General features: G+C 36.7%; 1 protein-coding gene across 1 annotated transcript in view; it reads right to left on the reverse strand.

The window, feature by feature from the left end:
- The window catches only part of LOC140452239 (uncharacterized), a 98,337-nt gene extending 76,232 nt beyond the window's left edge, over nt 1-22,105 (reverse strand). Inside the window, exons 1-7 of the mRNA XM_072546375.1 lie at nt 22,100-22,105; nt 21,413-21,523; nt 17,426-17,536; nt 15,767-15,877; nt 11,678-11,788; nt 7,652-7,762; nt 3,517-3,627 (exon numbers count right to left, since the gene is read on the reverse strand). Of these exons, the coding sequence (XP_072402476.1) occupies nt 3,517-3,627; nt 7,652-7,762; nt 11,678-11,788; nt 15,767-15,877; nt 17,426-17,536; nt 21,413-21,523; nt 22,100-22,105 (672 nt within the window). The remainder of the gene's footprint in view (nt 1-3,516; nt 3,628-7,651; nt 7,763-11,677; nt 11,789-15,766; nt 15,878-17,425; nt 17,537-21,412; nt 21,524-22,099) is intronic.
- Between the last annotated feature and the right edge of the window lie 320 nt (nt 22,106-22,425).

The following is a 22,425-nucleotide window of genomic DNA, read 5'->3' on the forward strand; positions in this document are numbered from 1 at the left end:
TGGATTTTAGGAAGCGTATAGCTTACAAATTTCAGAAGCACTGGAAGAGAGGTGATGCAAAATACTAAAGATATGGTTAAGCTCAGAGGAACAAATTTAAATAGCCAAAGAGACACTAAATCTCAAGTGAGGATTCGGGCTAGCTTCAATGCACTGAGTCGTGGCTGAAATTTAGTAAAATAATCAACAACTACTAAAGCATATTGGGAACCTTTATAAGACCTAGGGTACGGACCAATGAGATCTAAAGGTAGAAGTTGAAATGGAAAATCAATCTGTAGATAACTACCCATTAAACCTGGTTGAGGAAGATTTGTTGGTTTGCATGTAGCACAGATTTTGCATTTAGCAATATAGCTACGTACAGTTTGACGCATCTTAGGCCAGTAATAAAGTTCAGATATTCGACGCAAAGGTGGCCAAAACCTCTGCTCTATTAGGAGTTGGAACGACTATCTTCCAATCCGACATTCCAGTAAGGGCATCCATGGAACTTAAGACATGTTTATACAAAACACCATGTTCAACTTTAAAATCAGGAAATTTACCTGGTACATTCTGTACATCATACAACATTTTCCGATACCAGTCATCTGGTTGTTAAGGAAGATAAGTCTAACAAATTAATATCAAAAGTTCTAGAGAGTGCATCAGCGACTACTACACCTGAAGCTTTACGATGAACAATTTTATAATCGTATTGTGCCAATTTTAAAATCCACCTAGCCAAACGAGGAGATGGGTTCTTCATACTTTGTAACCACACCAAACTACTGTGGTCAGTTATGACCGTAAACGAACGACCTTCAAGAAAATATCTAAAATGTTCAATACCTGTAATTATAGCTAACAACTCCTTTTCAGTTGTAGCATAATTTTTCTGGACTTTATTTAATTTCCTGCTGGTGTAGGCTATAGGGTGTTCTTCTCCATCAACAATTTGATAGAGTACCCCACCAGATGCTGTGTTTGAACAATCAGTCATCAAATAGAAAGGCTTAGAGAAATCCGGTGCTACCATAACTGGGGAATTTGTGAGAGCCTCCTTGATTTTAATGAAAGCTTCATTAGCTTCAGGAGTCCACACAATATTTTGTCCCTTTTTCCTATTTTGAAGTAGATCAGTGATAGGGGACAACAAGGTAGAATAAGACTTGACAAATTTTTTGTAATAAACCACCATTCCTAACAATCGACGGACTTGAGTGGTATTTTTAGGCACTGGAAAATCACGAATAGCCGATACCTTATCAGGATCAGTATGGAGACCATGTGAATCTACAACATATCCCAAAAACTTAATAGACTCACGACAAAAGCTACTTTTATCTAAGTTAATAGTCAAATTTGCATCTTTTAAACGCTGAAACAACTGCTGCAATACAGAGATATGAGTTTCAAAATCAGGAGTAATAACAAGATATCATCAAGATAATACTGACACAAAGGATCTCAAGCAGGACCAATTACCAAATCCATTAACCGACACATAGTCTGCGGAGCAGACACAAGACCAAAAGGCCTTGTAGTGAACTGATACAATCCTTTTCCATTGACTGCAAATGCAGTGAGCTTCTTACTCTCTTCGCTCAGTGGAATCTGTAAAAATGCTTTCTTCAACTCAATAGATGAAATGAATTTAGCGTTTTGTAACTTACCCAGGATGATATCTATACGAGGTATAGGATACGCATCTCTGTTCATGGTTATACTGTTAAGTTTACGTCCGTCAAAACAGACACGAAAAGTCCAGTCTTTCTTTTTTGTCAACCACAAAGGGCTACAAAAAGAAGAAGTACTGGGCTCAATAATACCTAACTAGCATTTCATCTACCTCCTTTACTAGGCTTTCATGCCAGGCTTGAGACAAGGGATATTGATATTGCCTGAAGGGCTTGGACGAACCCACATCAATGTGATGTTCGATGAGATGAGTTTTACCCAACTTATTTTTCGAAGAGATAGAAGAGAATGATTTGATAACATTATTTAACTGCTCTACTTCACGAGCATTAAGTCTACTCATATCTTTAACTGCATTGACACAAGAGATATTAAACGAAGAGACAGATATCATTCTTTTACAAAAACTAACAGAAACTTTTGTCTTTCGGTGGAGGATGAAAAGTTTGACTGGTGGATGCTTGAGCATCCAGACTCCAGAAACGTCTTCCTGGTTTTTGAGGATTTTCGACTGTATTCCCTGTATTTCGTTGAGGAGCGGGAGCCAGGGACAACCCACCCCTTCTGTCGTTTCCCGAACAGAATTGACATTCAAATTTGCGGACACCTTGACGTCCACATCCATAACAAAACCGAATTCTAGGTTCAGAACATTCATAATACCCATGTCCTGATTGACGACAATTCCAACAAGTAATCTTTGAGTTAAAAGCAGAGACATTATCAGACCGAGAATAATTTGGTCTACCCGAATAGGACGAATCGGGATTTCTAAACATCTGCCGAATAGGAGCTCTAGACACACTGTCAGACGTCCATGACAAAACTTCTTCCAGCTTCTTACATTTTTCAGTAAGATCAACAATCGAGGGAATATCTGTAAGTGCCAGACTAGAATGGTACGATGGCAACAAATTTTTCTTGATAATCCTGACAATATGAGGTTCAGAAAGAGGAGTCTCCAGACGTTTACACAGACTAACAATCTCGTTAATAAAAATTGTAACTTTCTCTTGTGGAGCTTGTTTACGAGACTTGATTTCATCAAGGAGATTATTCTCGTAGTTATAAGGGAGAAAATCTGATCTAAGTTTGGCAACTAACTCTTGCCAAGAAGCAAAACTACCTCGGTTATTGAGGTACCAAGTAAAAGCTGAATTTTTAAATAAGTCAGCAGCAGAAGAGTAACACTCTTCCTCGCTGTTACCACGTGCTATACGTAGACATTCTACCTTCTCCAAGAAACTACCAACATTTTCATTTGATTGTCCTAAAAAATGTACACCCCATTTATGAATAGGAGCAGACTTAACAAAAGGAAAGGAATTTACAGAAACACTAGCATTATGAGGAGTGGAATGAGCCTGTGGAGTCACTCTAAAATCAAGTTCACCTTCCAGAGTAAGAATTCTAAGATTAAGAGACTTCTTTAGTTCATCCTCTTCCTCTGTTGTAGATTCTAACAGATGGACTCTACCTGCAACGTGACCTAACCGAGAAGTATAACGACCATAGGCAGTGTCACAAGGGGAACCAACAAAAGAACCAATTTTCACTTTCAAATCTGCAAGAGTAGCCTCTATTTCAGGAATCTCATCACTAAAATTAAGATTGGAAGTTGACAGAACAACATGACTCCTATTTGCTGAAGCTTGCTTCAAAGCACCTCTCAGAACACCCCTTTTTTCATCAACTGTTTTTAACAATGGACTGGTTAAATGACGGACTCTCAACTCATACTCTAATTCAGGAGCTAATAGATGCTCTACCTTAAAAGCTGACATATTACACAACTGAGAGATATACAAGAGAATGAGTAAAAGTAGTACTTACTCTCTGACTCCAAGTTAATATTCTGAAGGGATATCTATACCAGTAATGTTTACTTGTTTTGGTCCAGTCGTGAAATCCAATGAAATATACTGCTACAACTCCCAAAGGAACCTAAAATTTCAAAAACTGTTATTTCGAGGTAGTGACTCAACTTATTGACTACTCCGGACTTGTAAAATATGTGAAATAGTTAACTTTAAGTTATTTAAATTTTTAATTTATTTATTATTAATCTAAAATAGTTATTTAACCAACCAAAACCAAAGCAATTTATTCAGTCTACACAGAATATAGCAAAACAAGTTGATTTAAGGTATAGATATAAAAAAAAATTTTGAAGTACAAAAACTAAATGTTAAAATGAAAATCTAAAAGCACAACTAGCGAAAACCATAACAACCCAAGATCAAAACCAAAAGTTAAAGGAGATATATTTTTTTTAAGCCAGAAGTGGAAAAGAAGCCATACGTTGGGTCTAGCCAATTGAAACCTCTATACTTCGGGAGTATTGGATTTTAGGAAGCGTATAGCTTACAAATTTCAGAAGCACTGGAAGAGAGGTGATGCAAAATACTAAAGATATGGCTAAGCTCAGAGGAAAAAAATTTAAATAGCCAAAGAGACACTAAATCTCAAGTGAGGATTCGGGCTAGCTTCAATGTACTGAATCGTGGCTGAAACTTAGTAAAATAATCAACAACTACTAAAGCATATTGGGAACCTTTATAAGACCTAGGGTACGGACCAATGAGATCTAAAGGTAGAAGTTGAAATGGAAAATCAATCTGTCGATAACTACCCAGTAAACCTGGTTGAGGAAGATTTGTTGGTTTGCATGTAGCACAGATTTTGCATTTAGCAATATAGCTACGTACAGTTTGACGCAGCTTAGGCCAGTAATAAAGTTCAGATATTCGACGCAAAGTTTTGTAAAAACCAAAATGAGCTGCCGTAGGATGGTCATGAAAGGTGGCCAAAACCTCTGCTTTATTATTAGTTGGAACGACTATCTTCCAATTCGACATTCCAGTGAGGGCATCCATGGAACTTAAGACATATTTATACAAAACACCATGTTCGACTTTAAAATCAGGAAATTTACCTGGTACATTCTGTACATCATACAACATTTTCCGATACCAGTCATCTGGTTGTAAGGAAGCTAAGTCTAACAAATTAATATCAAAAGTTCTAGAGAGTGCATCAGCGACTACTACACCTGAAGCTTTACGATGAACAATTTTATAATCGTATTGTGCCAATTTTAAAATCCACCTAGCCAAACGAGGAGATGGGTTCTTCATACTTTGTAACCACACCAAACTACTGTGGTCAGTTATGACCGTAAACGAACGACCTTCAAGAAAATATCTAAAATGTTCAATACCTGTAATTATAGCTAACAACTCCTTTTCAGTTGTAGCATAATTTTTCTGGACTTTATTTAATTTCCTGCTGGTGTAGGCTATAGGGTGTTCTTCTCCATCAACAATTTGATAGAGTACCCCACCAGATGCTGTGTTTGAACAATCAGTCATCAAATAGAAAGGCTTAGAGAAATCCGGTGCTACCATAACTGGGGAATTTGTGAGAGCCTCCTTGATTTTAATGAAAGCTTCATTAGCTTCAGGAGTCCACACAATATTTTGTCCCTTTTTCCTATTTTGAAGTAGATCAGTGATAGGGGACAACAAGGTAGAATAAGACTTGACAAATTTTTTGTAATAAACCACCATTCCTAACAATCGACGGACTTGAGTGGTATTTTTAGGCACTGGAAAATCACGAATAGCCGATACCTTATCAGGATCAGTATGGAGACCATGTGAATCTACAACATATCCCAAAAACTTAATAGACTCACGACAAAAGCTACTTTTATCTAAGTTAATAGTCAAATTTGCATCTTTTAAACGCTGAAACAACTGCTGCAATACAGAGATATGAGTTTCAAAATCAGGAGTAATAACAAGAATATCATCAAGATAATACTGACACAAAGGATCTCAAGCAGGACCAATTACCAAATCCATTAACCGACACATAGTCTGCGGAGCAGACACAAGACCAAAAGGCATTGTAGTGAACTGATACAATCCTTTTCCATTGACTGAAAAAGCAGTGAGCTTCTTACTCTCTTCGCTCAGTGGAATCTGTAAAAATGCTTTCTTCAAGTCAATAGATGAAATGAATTTAGCGTTTTGTAACTTACTCAGGATGATATCTATACGAGGTATAGGATACGCATCTCTGTTCATGGTTATACTGTTAAGTTTACGTCCGTCAAAACAAGACACGAAAAGTCCAGTCTTTCTTTTTTGTCAACCACAAAGGGCTACAAAAAGAAGAAGTACTGGGCTCAATAATACCTAACTTTAGCATTTCATCTACCTCCTTTACTAGGCTTTCATGCCAGGCTTGAGGCAAGGGATATTGATATTGCCTGAAGGGCTTGGACGAACCCACATCAATGTGATGTTCGATGAGATGAGTTTTACCCAACTTATTTTTCGAAGAGATAGAAGAGAATAATTTGATAACATTATTTAACTGCTCTACTTCACGAGCATTAAGTCTACTCATATCTTTAACTGCATTGACACAAGAGATATTAAACGAAGGGACAGATAAGGAAAATTCAGGAAAATTTAATTCACTATTAAAAGTTTTCAGAAAATCCAGTTTTCAGAAATCATTCTTTTACAAAAACTAACAGAAACTTTTGTCTTTCGGTGGAGGATGAAAAGTTTGACTGGTGGATGCTTGAGCATCCAGACTCCAGAAACGTCTTCCTGGTTTTTGAGGATTTTCGACTGTATTCCCTGTATTTCGTTGAGAAGCGGGAGCCAGGGACAACCCACCCCTTCTGTCGTTTCCCGAATAGAATTGACATTCAAATTTGCGGACACCTTGACGTCCACATCCATAACAAAACCGAATTCTAGGTTCAGAACATTCATAATACCCATGTCCTGATTGACGACAATTCCAACAAGTAATCTTTGAGTTAAAAGCAGAGACATTATCAGACCGAGAATAATTTGGTCTACCCGAATAGGACGAATCGGGATTTCTAAACATCTGCCGAATAGGAGCTCTAGACACACTGTCAGACGTCCATGACAAAACTTCTTCCAGCTTCTTACATTTTTCAGTAAGATCAACAATCGAGGGAATATCTGTAAGTGCCAGACTAGAATGGTACGATGGCAACAAATTTTTCTTGATAATCCTGACAATATGAGGTTCAGAAAGAGGAGTCTCCAGACGTTTACACAGACTAACAATCTCGTTAATAAAAATTGTAACTTTCTCTTGTGGAGCTTGTTTACGAGACTTGATTTCATCAAGGAGATTATTCTCGTAGTTATAAGGGAGAAAATCTGATCTAAGTTTGGCAACTAACTCTTGCCAAGAAGCAAAACTACCTCGGTTATTGAGGTACCAAGTAAAAGCTGAATTTTTAAATAAGTCAGCAGCAGAAGAGTAACACTCTTCCTCGCTGTTACCACGTGCTATACGTAGACATTCTACCTTCTCCAAGAAACTACCAACATTTTCATTTGATTGTCCTAAAAAATGTACACCCCATTTATGAATAGGAGCAGACTTAACAAAAGGAAAGGAATTTACAGAAACACTAGCATTATGAGGAGTGGAATGAGCCTGTGGAGTCACTCTAAAATCAAGTTCACCTTCCAGAGTAAGAATTCTAAGATTAAGAGACTTCTTTAGTTCATCCTCTTCCTCTGTTGTAGATTCTAACAGATGGACTCTACCTGCAACGTGACCTAACCGAGAAGTATAACGACCATAGGCAGTGTCACAAGGGGAACCAACAAAAGAACCAATTTTCACTTTCAAATCTGCAAGAGTAGCCTCTATTTCAGGAATCTCATCACTAAAATTAAGATTGGAAGTTGACAGAACAACATGACTCCTATTTGCTGAAGCTTGCTTCAAAGCACCTCTCAGAACACCCCTTTTTTCATCAACTGTTTTTAACAATGGACTGGTTAAATGACGAACTCTCAACTCATACTCTAATTCAGGAGCTAATAGATGCTCTACCTTAAAAGCTGACATATTACACAACTGAGAGATATACAAGAGAATGAGTAAAAGTAGTACTTACTCTCTGACTCCAAGTTAATATTCTGAAGGGATACCTATACCAGTAATGTTTACTTGTTTTGGTCCAGTCGTGAAATCCAATAAAATATACTGCTAAAACTCCCAAAGGAACCTAAAATTTCAAAAACTGTTATTTCGAGGTAGTGACTCAACTTATTGACAACTCCGGACTTGTAAAATATGTGAAATAGTTAACTTTAAGTTATTTAAATTTTTAATTTATTTATTATTAATCTAAAATAGTTATTTAACCAATCAAAACCAAAGCAATTTATTCAGTCTACACAGAATATAGCAAAACAAGTTGATTTAAGGTATAGATATAAAAAAAAATTTTGAAGTACAAAAACTAAATGTTAAAATGAAAATCTAAAAGCACAACTAGTGAAAACCATAACAACCCAAGATCAAAACCAAAAGTTAAAGGAGATATATTTTTTTTTAAGCCAGAAGTGGAACAGACGCCACACGTTGGGTCTAGCCAATTGAAACCTCTATACTTCGGGAGTATTGGATTTTAGGAAGCGTATAGCTTACAAATTTCAGAAGCACTGGAAGAGAGGTGATGCAAAATACTAAAGATATGGTTAAGCTCAGAGGAACAAATTTAAATAGCCAAAGAGACACTAAATCTCAAGTGAGGATTCGGGCTAGCTTCAATGCACTGAGTCGTGGCTGAAATTTAGTAAAATAATCAACAACTACTAAAGCATATTGGGAACCTTTATAAGACCTAGGGTACGGACCAATGAGATCTAAAGGTAGAAGTTGAAATGGAAAATCAATCTGTAGATAACTACCCATTAAACCTGGTTGAGGAAGATTTGTTGGTTTGCATGTAGCACAGATTTTGCATTTAGCAATATAGCTACGTACAGTTTGACGCATCTTAGGCCAGTAATAAAGTTCAGATATTCGACGCAAAGGTGGCCAAAACCTCTGCTCTATTAGGAGTTGGAACGACTATCTTCCAATCCGACATTCCAGTAAGGGCATCCATGGAACTTAAGACATGTTTATACAAAACACCATGTTCAACTTTAAAATCAGGAAATTTACCTGGTACATTCTGTACATCATACAACATTTTCCGATACCAGTCATCTGGTTGTTAAGGAAGATAAGTCTAACAAATTAATATCAAAAGTTCTAGAGAGTGCATCAGCGACTACTACACCTGAAGCTTTACGATGAACAATTTTATAATCGTATTGTGCCAATTTTAAAATCCACCTAGCCAAACGAGGAGATGGGTTCTTCATACTTTGTAACCACACCAAACTACTGTGGTCAGTTATGACCGTAAACGAACGACCTTCAAGAAAATATCTAAAATGTTCAATACCTGTAATTATAGCTAACAACTCCTTTTCAGTTGTAGCATAATTTTTCTGGACTTTATTTAATTTCCTGCTGGTGTAGGCTATAGGGTGTTCTTCTCCATCAACAATTTGATAGAGTACCCCACCAGATGCTGTGTTTGAACAATCAGTCATCAAATAGAAAGGCTTAGAGAAATCCGGTGCTACCATAACTGGGGAATTTGTGAGAGCCTCCTTGATTTTAATGAAAGCTTCATTAGCTTCAGGAGTCCACACAATATTTTGTCCCTTTTTCCTATTTTGAAGTAGATCAGTGATAGGGGACAACAAGGTAGAATAAGACTTGACAAATTTTTTGTAATAAACCACCATTCCTAACAATCGACGGACTTGAGTGGTATTTTTAGGCACTGGAAAATCACGAATAGCCGATACCTTATCAGGATCAGTATGGAGACCATGTGAATCTACAACATATCCCAAAAACTTAATAGACTCACGACAAAAGCTACTTTTATCTAAGTTAATAGTCAAATTTGCATCTTTTAAACGCTGAAACAACTGCTGCAATACAGAGATATGAGTTTCAAAATCAGGAGTAATAACAAGATATCATCAAGATAATACTGACACAAAGGATCTCAAGCAGGACCAATTACCAAATCCATTAACCGACACATAGTCTGCGGAGCAGACACAAGACCAAAAGGCCTTGTAGTGAACTGATACAATCCTTTTCCATTGACTGCAAATGCAGTGAGCTTCTTACTCTCTTCGCTCAGTGGAATCTGTAAAAATGCTTTCTTCAACTCAATAGATGAAATGAATTTAGCGTTTTGTAACTTACCCAGGATGATATCTATACGAGGTATAGGATACGCATCTCTGTTCATGGTTATACTGTTAAGTTTACGTCCGTCAAAACAGACACGAAAAGTCCAGTCTTTCTTTTTTGTCAACCACAAAGGGCTACAAAAAGAAGAAGTACTGGGCTCAATAATACCTAACTAGCATTTCATCTACCTCCTTTACTAGGCTTTCATGCCAGGCTTGAGACAAGGGATATTGATATTGCCTGAAGGGCTTGGACGAACCCACATCAATGTGATGTTCGATGAGATGAGTTTTACCCAACTTATTTTTCGAAGAGATAGAAGAGAATGATTTGATAACATTATTTAACTGCTCTACTTCACAAGCATTAAGTCTACTCATATCTTTAACTGCATTGACACAAGAGATATTAAACGAAGAGACAGATATCATTCTTTTACAAAAACTAACAGAAACTTTTGTCTTTCGGTGGAGGATGAAAAGTTTGACTGGTGGATGCTTGAGCATCCAGACTCCAGAAACGTCTTCCTGGTTTTTGAGGATTTTCGACTTTATTCCCTGTATTTCGTTGAGGAGCGGGAGCCAGGGACAACCCACCCCTTCTGTCGTTTCCCGAACAGAATTGACATTCAAATTTGCGGACACCTTGACGTCCACATCCATAACAAAACCGAATTCTAGGTTCAGAACATTCATAATACCCATGTCCTGATTGACGACAATTCCAACAGGTAATCTTTGAGTTAAAAGCAGAGACATTATCAGACCGAGAATAATTTGGTCTACCCGAATAGGACGAATCAGGATTTCTAAACATCTGCCGAATAGGAGCTCTAGACACACTGTCAGACGTCCATGACAAAACTTCTTCCAGCTTCTTACATTTTTCAGTAACATCAACAATCGAGGGAATATCTGTAAGTGCCAGACTAGAATGGTACGATGGCAACAAATTTTTCTTGATAATCCTGACAATATGAGGTTCAGAAAGAGGAGTCTCCAGACGTTTACACAGACTAACAATCTCGTTAATAAAAATTGTAACTTTCTCTTGTGGAGCTTGTTTACGAGACTTGATTTCATCAAGGAGATTATCCTCGTAGTTCTAAGGGAGAAAATCTGATCTAAGTTTGGCAACTAACTCTTGCCAAGAAGCAAAACTACCTTGGTTATTGAGGTACCAAGTAAAAGCTGAATTCTTAAATAGGTCAGCAGCAGAAGAGTAACACTCTTCCTCGCTGTTACCACGTGCTATACGCAGACATTCTACCTTCTCCAAGAAACTACCAACATTTTCATTTGATTGTCGTGAAAAATGTACACCCCATTTATGAATAGGAGCAGACTTAACAAAAGGAAAGGAATTTACAGAAACATTAGCATTATGAGGAGTGGAATGAGCCTGTGGAGTCACTCTAAAATCAAGTTCACCTTCCAGAGTAAGAATTCTAAGATTAAGAGACTTCTTTAGTTCATCCTCTTCCTCTGTTGTAGATTCTAACAGATGGACTCTACCTGCAACATGACCTAACCGAGAAGTATAACGACCATAGGCAGTGTCACAAGAAGAACCAACAAAAGAACCAATTTTCACTTTCAAATCTGCAAGAGTAGCCTCTATTTCAGGAATCTCATCACTAAAATTAAGATTGGAAGTTGACAGAACAACATGACTCCTATTTGCTGAAGCTTGCTTCAAAGCACCTCTCAGAACACCCCTTTTTTCATCAACTGTTTTTAACAATGGACTGGTTAAATGACGGACTCTCAACTCATACCCTAATTCAGGAGCTAATAGATGCTCTACCTTAAAAGCTGACATATTACACAACTGAGAGATATACAAGAGAATGAGTAAAAGTAGTACTTACTCTCTGACTCCAAGTTAATATTCTGAAGAGATACCTATACCAGTAATGTTTACTTGTTTTGGTCCAGTCGTGAAATCCAATGAAATATACTGCTACAACTCCCAAAGGAACCTAAAATTTCAAAAACTGTTATTTCGAGGTAGTGACTCAACTTATTGACTACTCCGGACTTGTAAAATGTGTGAAATAGTTAACTTTAAGTTATTTAAATTTTTAATTTATTTATTATTAATCTAAAATAGTTATTTAACCAATCAAAACCAAAGCAATTTATTCAGTCTACACAGAATATAGCAAAACAAGTTGATTTAAGGTATAGATATAAAAAAAATTTTGAAGTACAAAAACTAAATGTTAAAATGAAAATCTAAAAGCACAACTAGTGAAAACCATAACAACCCAAGATCAAAACCAAAAGTTAAAGGAGATATATTTTTTTTAAGCCAGAAGTGGAACAGACGCCACACGTTGGGTCTAGCCAATTGAAACCTCTATACTTCGGGAGTATTGGATTTTAGGAAGCGTATAGCTTACAAATTTCAGAAGCACAGGAAGAGAGGTGATGCAAAATACTAAAGATATGGCTAAGCTCAGAGGAACAAATTTAAATAGCCAAAGAGACACTAAATCTCAAGTGAGGATTCGGGCTAGCTTCAATGCACTGAGTCGTGGCTGAAATTTAGTAAAATAATCAACAACTACTAAAGCATATTGGGAACCTTTATAAGACCTAGGGTACGGACCAATGAGATCTAAAGGTAGAAGTTGAAATGGAAAATCAATCTGTAGATAACTACCCATTAAACCTGGTTGAGGAAGATTTGTTGGTGTGCATGTAGCACAGATTTTGCATTTAGCAATATAGCTACGTACAGTTTGACGCATCTTAGGCCAGTAATAAAGTTCAGATATTCGACGCAAAGGTGGCCAAAACCTCTGCTCTATTAGGAGTTGGAACGACTATCTTCCAATCCGACCATTCCAGTAAGGGCATCCATGGAACTTAAGACATGTTTATACAAAACACCATGTTCAACTTTAAAATCAGGAAATTTACCTGGTACATTCTGTACATCATACAACATTTTCCGATACCAGTCATCTGGTTGTTAAGGAAGATAAGTCTAACAAATTAATATCAAAAGTTCTAGAGAGTGCATCAGCGACTACTACACCTGAAGCTTTACGATGAACAATTTTATAATCGTATTGTGCCAATTTTAAAATCCACCTAGCCAAACGAGGAGATGGGTTCTTCATACTTTGTAACCACACCAAACTACTGTGGTCAGTTATGACCGTAAACGAACGACCTTCAAGAAAATATCTAAAATGTTCAATACCTGTAATTATAGCTAACAACTCCTTTTCAGTTGTAGCATAATTTTTCTGGACTTTATTTAATTTCCTGCTGGTGTAGGCTATAGGGTGTTCTTCTCCATCAACAATTTGATAGAGTACCCCACCAGATGCTGTGTTTGAACAATCAGTCATCAAATAGAAAGGCTTAGAGAAATCCGGTGCTACCATAACTGGGGAATTTGTGAGAGCCTCCTTGATTTTAATGAAAGCTTCATTAGCTTCAGGAGTCCACACAATATTTTGTCCCTTTTTCCTATTTTGAAGTAGATCAGTGATAGGGGACAACAAGGTAGAATAAGACTTGACAAATTTTTTGTAATAAACCACCATTCCTAACAATCGACGGACTTGAGTGGTATTTTTAGGCACTGGAAAATCACGAATAGCCGATACCTTATCAGGATCAGTATGGAGACCATGTGAATCTACAACATATCCCAAAAACTTAATAGACTCACGACAAAAGCTACTTTTATCTAAGTTAATAGTCAAATTTGCATCTTTTAAACGCTGAAACAACTGCTGCAATACAGAGATATGAGTTTCAAAATCAGGAGTAATAACAAGAATATCATCAAGATAATACTGACACAAAGGATCTCAAGCAGGACCAATTACCAAATCCATTAACCGACACATAGTCTGCGGAGCAGACACAAGACCAAAAGGCATTGTAGTGAACTGATACAATCCTTTTCCATTGACTGAAAAAGCAGTGAGCTTCTTACTCTCTTCGCTCAGTGGAATCTGTAAAAATGCTTTCTTCAAGTCAATAGATGAAATGAATTTAGCGTTTTGTAACTTACTCAGGATGATATCTATACGAGGTATAGGATACGCATCTCTGTTCATGGTTATACTGTTAAGTTTACGTCCGTCAAAACAGACAAGAAAAGTCCAGTCTTTCATTTTGTCAACCACAAAGGGCTACAAAAAGAAGAAGTACTGGGCTCAATAATACCTAACTTTAGCATTTCATCTACCTCCTTTACTAGGCTTTCATGCCAGGCTTGAGGCAAGGGATATTGATATTGCCTGAAGGGCTTGGACGAACCCACATCAATGTGATGTTCGATGAGATGAGTTTTACCCAACTTATTTTTCGAAGAGATAGAAGAGAATAATTTGATAACATTATTTAACTGCTCTACTTCACGAGCATTAAGTCTACTCATATCTTTAACTGCATTGACACAAGAGATATTAAACGAAGAGACAGATAAGGAAAATTCAGGAAAATTTAATTCACTATTAAAAGTTTTCAGAAAATCCAGTTTTCAGAAATCATTCTTTTACAAAAACTAACAGAAACTTTTGTCTTTCGGTGGAGGATGAAAAGTTTGACTGGTGGATGCTTGAGCATCCAGACTCCAGAAACGTCTTCCTGGTTTTTGAGGATTTTCGACTGTATTCCCTGTATTTCGTTGAGGAGCGGGAGCCAGGGACAACCCACCCCTTCTGTCGTTTCCCGAATAGAATTGACATTCAAATTTGCGGACACCTTGACGTCCACATCCATAACAAAACCGAATTCTAGGTTCAGAACATTCATAATACCCATGTCCTGATTGACGACAATTCCAACAAGTAATCTTTGAGTTAAAAGCAGAGACATTATCAGACCGAGAATAATTTGGTCTACCCGAATAGGACGAATCGGGATTTCTAAACATCTGCCGAATAGGAGCTCTAGACACACTGTCAGACGTCCATGACAAAACTTCTTCCAGCTTCTTACATTTTTCAGTAAGATCAACAATCGAGGGAATATCTGTAAGTGCCAGACTAGAATGGTACGATGGCAACAAATTTTTCTTGATAATCCTGACAATATGAGGTTCAGAAAGAGGAGTCTCCAGACGTTTACACAGACTAACAATCTCGTTAATAAAAATTGTAACTTTCTCTTGTGGAGCTTGTTTACGAGACTTGATTTCATCAAGGAGATTATTCTCGTAGTTATAAGGGAGAAAATCTGATCTAAGTTTGGCAACTAACTCTTGCCAAGAAGCAAAACTACCTCGGTTATTGAGGTACCAAGTAAAAGCTGAATTTTTAAATAAGTCAGCAGCAGAAGAGTAACACTCTTCCTCGCTGTTACCACGTGCTATACGTACACATTCTACCTTCTCCAAGAAACTACCAACATTTTCATTTGATTGTCCTGAAAAATGTACACCCCATTTATGAATAGGAGCAGACTTAACAAAAGGAAAGGAATTTACAGAAACACTAGCATTATGAGGAGTGGAATGAGCCTGTGGAGTCACTCTAAAATCAAGTTCACCTTCCAGAGTAAGAATTCTACGATTAAGAGACTTCTTTAGTTCATCCTCTTCCTCTGTTGTAGATTCTAACAGATGGACTCTACCTGCAACGTGACCTAACCGAGAAGTATAACGACCATAGGCAGTGTCACAAGGGGAACCAACAAAATAACCAATTTTCACTTTCAAATCTGCAAGAGTAGCCTCTATTTCAGGAATCTCATCACTAAAATTAAGATTGGAAGTTGACAGAACAACATGACTCCTATTTGCTGAAGCTTGCTTCAAAGCACCTCTCAGAACACCCCTTTTTTCATCAACTGTTTTTAACAATGGACTGGTTAAATGACGGACTCTCAACTCATACTCTAATTCAGGAGCTAATAGATGCTCTACCTTAAAAGCTGACATATTACACAACTGAGAGATATATAAGAGAATGAGTAAAAGTAGTACTTACTCTCTGACTCCAAGTTAATATTCTGAAGGGATATCTATACCAGTAATGTTTACTTGTTTTGGTCCAGTCGTGAAATCCAATGAAATATACTGCTACAACTCCCAAAGGAACCTAAAATTTCAAAAACTGTTATTTCGAGGTAGTGACTCAACTTATTGACTACTCCGGACTTGTAAAATATGTGAAATAGTTAACTTTAAGTTATTTAAATTTTTAATTTATTTATTATTAATCTAAAATAGTTATTTAACCAATCAAAACCAAAGCAATTTATTCAGTCTACACAGAATATAGCAAAACAAGTTGATTTAAGGTATAGATACAAAAAAAAATTTTGAAGTACAAAAACTAAATGTTAAAATGAAAATCTAAAAGCACAACTAGTGAAAACCATAACAACCCAAGATCAAAACCAAAAGTTAAAGGAGATATATTTTTTTTAAGCCAGAAGTGGAACAGACGCCACACGTTGGGTCTAGCCGATTGAAACCTCTATACTTCGGGAGTATTGGATTTTAGGAAGCGTATAGCTTACAAATTTCAGAAGCACTGGAAGAGAGGTGATGTAAAATACTAAAGATATGGCTAAGCTCAGAGGAACAAATTTAAATAGCCAAAGAGACAGTAAATCTCAAGTGAGGATTCGGGCTAGCTTCAATGCTGAATCGTGGCTGAAATTTAGTAAAATAATCAACAACTACTAAAGCATATTGGGAACCTTTATAAGACGTGGAATCTGTAAAAATGCTGTCTTCAAGTCAATAGATGAAATGAATTTAGCGTTTTGTAACTTACTCAGGATGATATCTATACGAGGTATAGGATACGCATCTCTGTTCATGGTTATACTGTTAAGTTTACGTCCGTCAAAACAGACACGAAAAGTCCAGTCTTTCTTTTTTGTCAACCACAAAGAGCTACAAAAAGAAGAAGTACTGGGCTCAATAATACCTAACTTTAGCATTTCATCTACCTCCTTTACTAGGCTTTCATGCCAGGCTTGAGGCAAGGGATATTGATATTGCCTGAAGGGCTTGGACGAACCCACATCAATGTGATGTTCGATGAGATGAGTTTTACCCAACTTATTTTTCGAAGAGATAGAAGAGAATGATTTGATAACATTATTTAACTGCTCTACTTCACGAGCATTAAGTCTACTCATATCTTTAACTGCATTGACACAAGAGATATTAAACGAAGAGACAGATAAGGAAAATTCAGGAAAATTTAATTCACTATTAAAAGTTTTCAGAAAATCCAGTGTTCAGAAATCTTTTGTCTTTCGGTGGAGGATGAAAAGTTTGACTGGTGGATGCTTGAGCATCCAGACTCCAGAAACGGCTTCCTAGTTTTTGAGGATTTTCGACTGTATTCCCTGTATTTCGTTGAGGAGCGGGAGCCAGGGACAACCCACCCCTTCTGTCGTTTCCCGAACAGAATTGACATTCAAATTTGCGGACACCTTGACGTCGAGCTTGCTTCAAAGCACCTCTCAGAACACCCCTTTTTTCATCAACTGTTTTTAACAATGGACTGGTTAAATGACGAACTCTCAACTCATACTCTAATTCAGGAACTAATAGATGCTCTACCTTAAAAGCTGACATATTACACAACTGAGAGATATACAAGAGAATGAGTAAAAGTAGTACTTACTCTCTGACTCCAAGTTAATATTCTGAAGGGATACCTATACCAGTAATGTTTACTTGTTTTGGTCCAGTCGTGAAATCCAATGAAATATACTGCTACAACTCCCAAAGGAACCTAAAATTTCAAAAACTGTTATTTCGAGGTAGTGACTCAACTTATTGACTACTCCGGACTTGTAAAATATGTGAAATAGTTAACTTTAAGTTATTTAAATTTTTAATTTATTTATTATTAATCTAAAATAGTTATTTAACCAATCAAAACCAAAGCAATTTATTCAGTCTACACAGAATATAGCAAAACAAGTTGATTTAAGGTATAGATATAAAAAAAAAATTTGAAGTACAAAAACTAAATGTTAAAATGAAAATCTAAAAGCACAACTAGTGAAAACCATAACAACCCAAGATCAAAACCAAAAGTTAAAGGAGATATATTTTTTTTTAAGCCAGAAGTGGAACAGACGCCACACGTTGGGTCTAGCCAATTGAAACCTCTATACTTCGGGAGTATTGGATTTTAGGAAGCGTATAGCTTACAAATTTCAGAAGCACTGGAAGAGAGGTGATGCAAAATACTAAAGATATGGCTAAGCTCAGAGGAAAAAAATTTAAATAGCCAAAGAGACACTAAATCTCAAGTGAGGATTCGGGCTAGCTTCAATGTACTGAATCGTGGCTGAAACTTAGTAAAATAATCAACAACTACTAAAGCATATTGGGAACCTTTATAAGACCTATGGTACGGACCAATGAGATCTAAAGGTAGAAGTTGAAATGGAAAATCAATCTGTCGATAACTACCCAGTAAACCTGGTTGAGGAAGATTTGTTGGTTTGCATGTAGCACAGATTTTGCATTTAGCAATATAGCTACGTACAGTTTGACGCAGCTTAGGCCAGTAATAAAGTTCAGATATTCGACGCAAAGTTTTGTAAAAACCAAAATGAGCTGCCGTAGGATGGTCATGAAAGGTGGCCAAAACCTCTGCTTTATTATTAGTTGGAACGACTATCTTCCAATCCGACCATTCCAGTAAGGGCATCCATGGAACTTAAGACATGTTTATACAAAACACCATGTTCAACTTTAAAATCAGGAAATTTACCTGGTACATTCTGTACATCATACAACATTTTCCGATACCAGTCATCTGGTTGTTAAGGAAGATAAGTCTAACAAATTAATATCAAAAGTTCTAGAGAGTGCATCAGCGACTACTACACCTGAAGCTTTACGATGAACAATTTTATAATCGTATTGTGCCAATTTTAAAATCCACCTAGCCAAACGAGGAGATGGGTTCTTCATACTTTGTAACCACACCAAACTACTGTGGTCAGTTATGACCGTAAACGAACGACCTTCAAGAAAATATCTAAAATGTTCAATACCTGTAATTATAGCTAACAACTCCTTTTCAGTTGTAGCATAATTTTTCTGGACTTTATTTAATTTCCTGCTGGTGTAGGCTATAGGGTGTTCTTCTCCATCAACAATTTGATAGAGTACCCCACCAGATGCTGTGTTTGAACAATCAGTCATCAAATAGAAAGGCTTAGAGAAATCCGGTGCTACCATAACTGGGGAATTTGTGAGAGCCTCCTTGATTTTAATGAAAGCTTCATTAGCTTCAGGAGTCCACACAATATTTTGTCCCTTTTTCCTATTTTGAAGTAGATCAGTGATAGGGGACAACAAGGTAGAATAAGACTTGACAAATTTTTTGTAATAAACCACCATTCCTAACAATCGACGGACTTGAGTGGTATTTTTAGGCACTGGAAAATCACGAATAGCCGATACCTTATCAGCATCAGTATGGAGACCATGTGAATCTACAACATATCCCAAAAACTTAATAGACTCACGACAAAAGCTACTTTTATCTAAGTTAATAGTCAAATTTGCACCTTTTAAACGCTGAAACAACTGCTGCAATACAGAGATATGAGTTTCAAAATCAGGAGTAATAACAAGATATCATCAAGATAATACTGACACAAAGGATCTCAAGCAGGACCAATTACCAAATCCATTAACCGACACATAGTCTGCGGAGCAGACACAAGACCAAAAGGCATTGTAGTGAACTGATACAATCCTTTTCCATTGCTCAGGATTCCATTACTCAGGATGATATCTATACGAGGTATAGGATACGCATCTCTGTTCATGGTTATACTGTTAAGTTTACGTCCGTCAAAACAGACACGAAAAGTCCAGTCTTTCTTTTTTGTCAACCACAAAGGGCTACAAAAAGAAGAAGTACTGGGCTCAATAATACCTAACTTTAGCATTTCATCTACCTCCTTTACTAGGCTTTCATGCCAGGCTTGAGGCAAGGGATATTGATATTGCCTGAAGGGCTTGGACGAACCCACATCAATGTGATGTTCAATGAGATGAGTTTTACCCAACTTATTTTTCGAAAAGATAGAAGAGAATAATTTGATAACATTATTTAACTGCTCTACTTCACGAGCATTAAGTCTACTCATATCTTTAACTGCATTGACACAAGAGATATTAAACGAAGAGACAGATATCATTCTTTTACAAAAACTAACAGAAACTTTTGTCTTTCGGTGGAGGATGAAAAGTTTGACTGGTGGATCCTTGAGCATCCAGACTCCAGAAACGTCTTCCTGGTTTTTGAGGATTTTCGACTTTATTCCCTGTATTTCGTTGAGGAGCGGGAGCCAGGGACAACCCACCCCTTCTGTTGTTTCCCGAACAGAATTGACATTCAAATTTGCGGACACCTTGACGTCCACATCCATAACAAAACCGAATTCTAGGTTCAGAACATTCATAATACCCATGTCCTGATTGACGACAATTCCAACAGGTAATCTTCGAGTTAAAAGCAGAGACATTATCAGACAGAGAATAATTTGGTCTACCCGAATAGGACGAATCAGGATTTCTAAACATCTGCCGAATAGGAGCTCTATACACACTGTCAGACGTCCATGACAAAACTTCTTCCAGCTTCTTACATTTTTCAGTAACATCAACAATCGAGGGAATATCTGTAAGTGCCAGACTAGAATGGTATGATGGCAACAAATTTTTCTTGATAATCCTAACAATATGAGGTTCAGAAAGAGGAGTCTCCAGACGTTTACACAGACTAACAATCTCGTTAATAAAAATTGTAACTTTCTCTTGTGGAGCTTGTTTACGAGACTTGATTTCATCAAGGAGATTATCCTCGTAGTTCTAAGGGAGAAAATCTGATCTAAGTTTGGCAACTAACTCTTGCCAAGGAGCAAAACTACCTCGGTTATTGAGGTACCAAGTAAAAGCTGAATTTTTAAATAAGTCAGCAGCAGAAGAGTAACACTCTTCCTCGCTGTTACCACGTGCTATACGCAGACATTCTACCTTCTCCAAGAAACTACCAACATTTTCATTTGATTGTCGTGAAAAATGTACACCCCATTTATGAATAGGAGCAGACTTAACAAAAGGAAAGGAATTTACAGAAACATTAGCATTATGAGGAGTGGAATGAGCCTGTGGAGTCACTCTAAAATCAAGTTCACCTTCCAGAGTAAGAATTCTAAGATTAAGAGACTTCTTTAGTTCATCCTCTTCCTCTGTTGTAGATTCTAGCAGATGGACTCTACCTGCAACATGACCTAACTGAGAAGTATAACGACCATAGGCAGTGTCACAAGAAGAACCAACAAAAGAACCAATTTTCACTTTCAAATCTGCAAGAGTAGCCTCTATTTCAGGAATCTCATCACTAAAATTAAGATTGGAAGTTGACAGAACAACATGACTCCTATTTGCTGAAGCTTGCTTCAAAGCACCTCTCAGAACACCCCTTTTTTCATCAACTGTTTTTAACAATGGACTGGTTAAATGACGGACTCTCAACTCATACCCTAATTCAGGAGCTAATAGATGCTCTACCTTAAAAGCTGACATATCACACAACTGAGAGATATACAAGAGAATGAGTAAAAGTAGTACTTACTCTCTGACTCCAAGTTAATATTCTGAAGAGATACCTATACCAGTAATGTTTACTTGTTTTGGTCCAGTCGTGAAATCCAATGAAATATACTGCTACAACTCCCAAAGGAACCTAAAATTTCAAAAACTGTTATTTCGAGGTAGTGACTCAACTTATTGACTACTCCGGATATGTGAAATAGTTAACTTTAAGTTATTTAAATTTTTAATTTATTTATTATTAATCTAAAATAGTTATTTAACCAATCAAAACCAAAGCAATTTATTCAGTCTACACAGAATATAGCAAAACAAGTTGATTTAAGGTATAGATATAAAAAAAAATTTTGAAGTACAAAAACTAAATGTTAAAATGAAAATCTAAAAGCACAACTAGTGAAAACCATAACAACCCAAGATCAAAACCAAAAGGGTATTTTATGTTACCAAATTTTAAACTTATACTTGCCACCAATATTTAAAAATTTCTTTTCTCAATTTCAATTGGAAATTTGTGGTAATCTGATAAATGACTTCTTAGACCAATATTATGTTGAAATGAACTATTGCATAGTTTTTCCAAGCATTTATAATTTCACTTTGATTTGTCACATCCGACGATTTTGGGTTCTTGATGAAGAACTTTTCTGATGTGCTTGTTTAAGTTGAAAATTGTTGAATAAGGTTTCTTACAAATGAAACACATTACAGACATTTTTAATACAATTTAAACAACACAAAATAAACCAAAATGAAGTATTGAGTAAATATTTTTAACACGAGGTTCACAACACACAACAAAAATAAACAAAACACAAAAATGCTGGCTGAATACCTGACCTAACCTCAATAACTGGTGTCAGAAATGTCATCCAGTCGTCCAATCAGAAGATGAAATGCAAGTTGGTAATACTCACGGTTCGTAGACTTACTACGGTTGCCTCTTCCGCCTAACCAATGAACATTAAGCCCGAAACTGTACTCTCGTGACGTAATTCTTCCCCTTCAACCAATCAACACTGCAATCGACCTGCC

This window comes from Diabrotica undecimpunctata, chromosome 10 (genome assembly GCF_040954645.1).
Source record: "Diabrotica undecimpunctata isolate CICGRU chromosome 10, icDiaUnde3, whole genome shotgun sequence".
Classification (NCBI taxonomy): domain Eukaryota; kingdom Metazoa; phylum Arthropoda; class Insecta; order Coleoptera; family Chrysomelidae; genus Diabrotica; species Diabrotica undecimpunctata.